At 36.5% G+C, this 7098-nt stretch overlaps 1 protein-coding gene across 3 annotated transcripts in view; it reads left to right on the top strand.

Annotated features, from left to right (window-relative positions):
- Positions 1-7098, top strand: part of AFF4 (AF4/FMR2 family member 4) — a 92296-nt gene that overhangs the window by 28092 nt on the left and 57106 nt on the right. For 2 of the 3 annotated variants that reach the window (XM_036014860.1, XM_036014859.1), the window contains exons 2-4: positions 1254-1380; positions 3074-3868; positions 5415-5459. In XM_036014860.1, coding sequence (XP_035870753.1) covers positions 1258-1380; positions 3074-3868; positions 5415-5459 — 963 coding nt within the window. In that variant the 5' untranslated portion in view covers positions 1254-1257. Of the gene's footprint in view, positions 1-1062; positions 1381-3073; positions 3869-5414; positions 5460-7098 lie in introns of those variants that run through there. The other variant, XM_028527393.2, reaches the window with a different exon arrangement.

Genomic DNA, 7098 nt, shown 5'->3' with positions numbered 1-7098 from the left:
CATTTAAATTTTATGTTACTTTCAGGGGAGCTCAGATTACTGGAATGATTGCTTTTTGGGAAACTTTATTTTACCTTAGGCAGAGATATTGATGTTCAAAGAAACAGGAGGTAAAAAGTGGAGCCTATGAATTAGATGCAAAAATAAGTCAGACCAGAAAAAAATTAGAAAATAAGAGCTACAACTGGGATATTTGTTCCTCTAAAGAATCAGTTAATTTAATTCTGATTAATGACAGTCTTGTTAAAAGAGGAAATATTCAGTTGGATGACTTTCATTGTATAAGAAAAGAAAACAGAGTTTTTGTAATTGTCTAGAAATGCTGCACAAGTATAACCTATTTATTCCCTTTGGCCTCCAGCAGGAGTTTTGTTGTTGTTTTTTTAATCAAAACTAGGACATATTGTTTAATCTATCTCTAGGGAAGAGTGTTGTGCAGTCCCTGGTAATTCCTTGTCCAGGGTTTGAAAACCTTTTGCAAAACATTATTATCTTTTTAACCAAAATCCCTGCTGCTGTAAATAAACTATTTTCCTTAGTTTATTCTTAGCGAAAGCACAACGTACTGTTGTGATTATAGAAATGATATCCTCGTTTTTTGTTTATCCTAGAAGACTTTTCAACACAATTTTGACTACTATTACTAACCCAAGTTAATTTTAGATTCTATTGCTAAAAGCCTCAGTTTTGCCATTTATTGGTGTTAATTTAAACATTAATGTATTTAGAGCAGAAGTGTCATATTTTAGAGAATCTAGAGCAACAGCAAAGCTGAGGTCAAACTGCTATAAGGATGGACACCAGGGAAGCTGTGTTTGGGACAACATAGATGGCAAGATAGATGACAAGGAGGGAAAAGCACTGGACCCCGGTATGGAGGGGTTGGTAGGTAGGAGTAGGTTGTTTGCCTCTATTGGCACAGAACAGTTAGATTTTTGAAGAGGAAGCCACAGAGAGCTTACAGGAAATATTAAGCATTTGGGTTGAAGTACTTACCTTTCCTCTGCATGTATACGTTTTGGCTGACTTTTAGCTAATAGGGTAGTTTAAAAGTTTATAAGGTTAAGTGTTTCAGTGAAGTGGTGTTAGTTGATAAAACCATTGCCAAAACTCAGTTTCAGCACTAATGCCTGTTATTGCTTGGAAGTCAAAAGGAAATCTCTGTTTGAAACATTAAATTGACAAAATCAGTACAGAAGACTTAATATTTCCTTTTTTGTTTTGTGGTGTAAAGACTGTGTTTCTCTCCATAGCAACATGAACCGTGAAGACCGGAATGTGCTGCGTATGAAAGAACGGGAAAGGCGGAATCAGGAGATACAGCAGGGTGAAGACCCCTTCCCGCCTAGCTCTCCTCTCTTTGCTGAGCCATACAAAGTCGTAAGTGCTTCTTCTCTGAATGTTGTTTTTCCCTGATAGCATGGCATTTTTGCTTTAAAATATTTAAACTTAAGTTTTTATATTAGAAAAGAGTTGTTGTACATACCATTTAACATTTTTTTTCTTTCCTCTAAGTACACTGTACTTTGTTGGAGACTTTTACTGGATATAACATGCATACAGAAAAATACACAAACTGTATTATATATATATAGCTAGAAGAATTTTCACAACATGAACAACCTGATGTAATCAGTACCTAGATCAAGAAATAGAGTATTACTAGGGCCCTAAAGTCATCCTCATTGCCCCCAGTCCCGACGGCTGTCCTATAATTTTGAGAATGTGTTCCGGAGTAGCACAGACAATTATGTCTGTGCTCCTGGCTCTGCTACGGACTCTGAGCAGGCACTTCACCTTCCCAAGCCTTGAATTAAATTAAAGTTGTGTGAAGCAGTCTGCATTGTCTTCTGTTTTCTAGGTTCTTCAGGTATAGCATCAATCAAAGAGAAATATATTTCCTAGAGTCTTGTTTTTCCCTATTTGCTTATTCAGTGAACTAAGTTTCAGTGACTTATTAGTGTGTTTGAATAAATATATCTTCAGTATCTATTTCCTGTTATCATATGCTAAACTCTCTGGTTTTCTTTCTAGTGTATTTAATGCTTAATTAACAATATCAGAGTTAGATGAAAGCATGCTGTTAGAAGTGTTCAATAAACGGAACCAGTTGCTTTCTTCGTAACTGCCATTGTGCTTGGTACAGGATTACACGAAACACTGAACAGTGCCACTTCCAGTGACTCTGATGTATATTCATCTCTTGTTTAATAGGGGTCAGATTGATTTTCAAATAATTTAAAGTCATTATTGATTTATGCCAACCTCAGAATAAAATAGTTGTGGCTCGGTCTGGATTTCCTTTTAACATAATTGGTAAGCTTTCTTCCGTGTGTGAATATGAAAGAGTGCTCAAGCTTGTAGATATCTTAGACTTTCTCATTATTCAAGAGTAATTCTTGAAGTTTAAAGTAGGTACTGTTAACTTCAAATGTTAGAGCATTTATTGGCTAGAATTAATAGTCAGGATTTAAAAGTTATTTATTTTTTAAATTGAATTTATTGGGGAGGATTTAAAACTTTGATTAGTGGATTTTCCATGTTTAATTTGTTGCTGGGACTTTTAGCTTAATGAATCAAAGTAAAGAGGAATTAAAATTTAAAAAACAATCAGTTGGGTATAACTTGTTTCACTAAATTTTTGTTTTTGCTTCTGACTACAGATTGGATCATAAGGAATGTGTAATGTCTTCCTAGACTGCCAGTGTATGAACACTGACTAGTTTGCTGTCCTGACACCTAATTACATAAAAGACAGATTGCTTTTCCTGCTCTTCAAAAGATTTTCACTACTGTTTCAGTATATTGATTGGTGAAATATGGGTTTTCTCCCTCTTGGAATCTATTATATATACATATTTCTCAGTGTTCTACAGAATATTTGTTTCGGTGTGAATGTTTTTCATCAGTGCTTTTTTTTTTCCACTATAAAAATTACGTATTTGGAGTTTGCTTTGAGATATTAACTGGAAGATATGAGGAAAGACCATATCCATTTGAAATTTGGAAAATCAGTGTAGAAACATCTTTTATTTGCAGTTATGCTAATTGTATATTTTACATTTTTTTGTAGACTAGCAAAGAAGATAAGCTATCAAGTCGTATTCAGAGTATGCTTGGAAACTACGATGAAATGAAGGATTTCATAGGTGACAGATCTATACCAAAGCTTGTTGCAATTCCCAAGCCTACTGTACCACCGACAGCAGATGAAAAATCTAACCCAAATTTCTTTGAGCAGAGACATGGGAGCTCTCATCAGAGTAGCAAATGGACTCCGGTAGGACCTGCACCCAGCACTTCTCAGTCTCAGAAACGGTCCTCGGGTTTGCAGAGTGGACACAGTAGCCAGCGGACCACTGCAGGTGGCAGTGGTAGCACTAACAGTAGTAGCCAGAGGCATGACCGTGACTCATACAGCAGTGGTGGAAGCAGTAGCCGAAAAAAAGGCCAGCATGGATCAGAACACTCCAAATCACGCTCTTCCAGTCCTGGAAAACCCCAGGCTGTTTCTTCTTTAAGCTCCAGTCATTCCAGGTCTCATGGGAATGATCACCATAGCAAGGAACATCAGCGTTCCAAATCACCTCGGGATGCTGATGCAAGCTGGGATTCTCCTTCCCGTGTACCTTTTTCCAGTGGGCAGCACTCAAGTCAGTCTTTCCCACCTTCATTGATGTCGAAGTCCAGTTCAATGTTACAGAAACCCACTGCCTACGTGCGGCCCATGGACGGACAGGAGTCCGTGGAACCAAAGCTGTCTTCTGAGCACTACAGCAGCCAGTCTCATGGCAACAGTGTGGCTGAACTGAAGCCCAGCAGCAAAGCACATCTCACCAAGCTGAAAATCCCTTCCCAGCCACTGGATGTAAGTCACACAGTTAGAGCTCTAAACATTGTGAAGCAATTTACTATGAAATAATGGTTGAGCTTAAACTGTGTCTTTGTTTTAATACTAAGGAGTATAAAAGTTTGAAGGAAGGCTTGGGATTGAACCCCAGGTGGGTCCGTAGAGCTGGTGGCTTCCCCTCCTGGGCGGTGGGGGAAATGTCATTCACTGTTTCAGACATGAAAATGGTGAGTTGTAGAACAAAAGTATGATTTATGAATATCTTCGATTTCTTCCTTTTGATTTTATGGAATAATACATCTTGTGTACTTTTGTTTAAAAAATTATAAATTGTATTTTCGTAGTAATACCATGAATGATATGTGGGCCATGATTCATTATGATAGATGCTGGAAGTGTTTGGGTCCTTGGAGATGGTAATGTTACATGATTTGGATCCCAGCATTCTTTTCTGTGGTTATACTTAAGGTTTGAGGCAGCTTCTCCAGACTCATAGTAGTGGTTTGAAATTTACAGTGTTTATAACTACATGCCAAAGCATGGTATTTAGAATACAGAAGTGAAATAGCTGAATTTTTCTTTTGATGAAGTTTTTGCAGTAAAAAAAAAAACTTTAAAGGTAATGTTAGTGGCTGAAAAATCATAACTCATAGCTTAAAACGGGGAGGGGGGATCAGGTATGGGTAAAATGCTATTTTGAGAACATTTAAAAATTTTCCTGTGGACTGGGGAAACTCATTGTTCATGGCATTTGTCATCTGAGTACTCCTCTCAAGAGAATAAAGTGGTAATTAGTTTTTTCTTCAAACAACAGGATCCTTAGAGTTAGACTTGAGTTGAGACTCCAGTTCTTTATTCTGTTTTTGCCTTTAAATATACAACTTCCACATTTAAGAAAGGCTAAAATGTCCATCATGTTCCAAACAAGTAATCTTGGATAATACTGGTTTTATTCTGCTGGTTTATGTGAAATGAAGAATCTCAATATTGTGGGTATATTTTGTATGTAAATCTTTAAATTTTTTGATAAGCTGCTCACCTGAAAAATTACATTTAAAAAATTATTTCTAATCTAAGTATAAGAAAGTTTAAGCCCTGGCTGGCGTAGCTCAGTGGATTGAGCACGGGCTGGGAACCAAAGTGTCCCAGGTTCGATTCCCAGCCAGGGTACATTCCTGGGTTGCAGGCCATAACCCCCAGCAACCGCACATTGTTGTTTCTCTCTCTCTCTCTCCCTCCCTCCCTTCCATCCCTAAAAATAAATAAATAAAATCTTAAAAAAAATTAAAAAAAAAAAAAGTTTAAAACTTCTGAAAAATAATACACTTTTAAAGTCCTACATAGTTTAGTGATTACAGTATTTTAGTTTTTGAAAAATCTGTATTTAAGAAAATTAATCCAAAGATTCCAATTAGTGTTCTGATGTGGAATTGTGGGATCATAAGTACTTTTTTAAATTGAATTTCATTTCTAATAATGTTGAATTTGTGCAACAAATGGTAAAAGTCTAATAATAAAGGAATGACTTAAAATCTAATATGTGTTTCTTTCCCTCTTTCTTAAGGCATCTGCTTCTGGTGATGTGAGCTGTGTGGATGAAATTCTTAAAGTAAGTTGTGTGTTTTCTTTTTAATAGGTTCAGCTCTCTTACGTAATTACACTCTACTATCCTCTTATCCTCCCCCCATTTCACAAAGGTTCTGAAGCAACAGATTGCTCACATGTCTAACTTGTGTTCATCAAAAATAATTAGTTCTATTATGCTTATATTCATACATGGGTTCTAAATCACTTGGTTTATTATTTTTTCTCAAAGAGCAGTTTTTGTTTGTAAGTTAAAAAATTCATCTTAACTGTTTGCCTTAAAAAGAGGAAGAAGCCAAATATAACTGTACTTTCTCAGGTTTACCTGTTAATTTGAAGGGCTAAAAACTCAATAGTTTTATCAGTCAAAGCATCACATTGAAAATGACTTGCTTTATAATTCAGCTGTACATACTGATCAAATCCTACACTGATAGACCTCCTCTGAATACTGCATATTTTGAGTGTTTAATGGAATATGTTTAAAATTAAGACAGGACCAAAAAGTATATTCCTCTGTTGGGAAAAGAAAAAGAGAAAGTCCAGTAAATTGATGAGTGACAATAACTACTTTGGACTCAGTAGAGGAAAACCATCAGAAACATGTTACATATGCTTTGTGCAAAAGCTCCTAAATTTTTGTGTCTGTACATTTTGGATACCTTTGAAAAACTGCTTGTGTTGACTGCTTTCGCTTTATTCTCTCCTTTCCTTTAGCCCAGTATTTCTCTTTTACCTCTACCATTCTGCTGAGTCTGTTCTGCAAGGTCATCAGGGATTTCGTTTGAGTTCTCTGCTCTTTCTGCTATTTTAAAAAAATGTTATTTTTTTTCCTTTTGGAAAAATCATTTTTCCTTCCTTTACTGTTGTTGTGCTTCATTGTTTTTATTTCCCACCCACTTTTCTTACCTCTCATTCTTTGTCTTTGGGGAACCCTCGTGTCTTCTCATATCTCTGAAATATGGGCGCATTTTCTAGCCCCTCCTCTTTTTGTTCTTTTACTGCCTTTTTTCTCCATTTTTTGTTCTTTTACTGCCTTTTTTCTCCATTTTTTGGCTTTGTCTATTAGATAGCTATTCACTCCTCTCTTCTGCCTGGGTCTCCTTCGGATTTTGGTTTATGTCACCTAATTGCTTGTTAGCTGGGCCTCCATTTGGATTTCTCCCTGCTTCTTCATTTCCTACCATTTCCCCATGCTTGTAAGTGTAGAACCCTAATTATCTCTTATTTTTTCCTCTCATGTTCTATTTAATCACAAAGCTACATGTAGAGTTTGAAAATTCCTTGAAAATATTCATCCCTTTATTTCCATTTCTGCCACCCTGAGCTTCGGTAATAGCAATGTACAGTCCTCACTCTTCCCTTCTGCCTTTGGTTTCCTTGCTCATCCCTCTTCCGTATCGCTGCCCTATTCTTCACCTCAGTCCTTTATCTTCATAACTTAACGTGCTTCCTGGAAATTTTCAGTGGCTCTCTAAGGCCCATACAGAGAATAGTGTCCAAACCTAACATTCCAGACCTTCTACTGGCCCATGCTAGCCTCTCTCCCTACTGATTGACCAAACTGGTTTCCCTAAGTCATACACTTTTTTGCTGTTTTACCTTTTTTTAAAGAAAACTTCCCATGGAATGTGTTTCTTCTTCCTCTTCAGTTACATATAGAT

This window comes from Phyllostomus discolor, chromosome 13 (genome assembly GCF_004126475.2).
Source record: "Phyllostomus discolor isolate MPI-MPIP mPhyDis1 chromosome 13, mPhyDis1.pri.v3, whole genome shotgun sequence".
NCBI classification, from domain to species: domain Eukaryota; kingdom Metazoa; phylum Chordata; class Mammalia; order Chiroptera; family Phyllostomidae; genus Phyllostomus; species Phyllostomus discolor.
The sequence above is the reverse complement of the archived record's forward strand: the minus strand, read 5'-3'. Positions and strand labels throughout refer to the sequence as shown.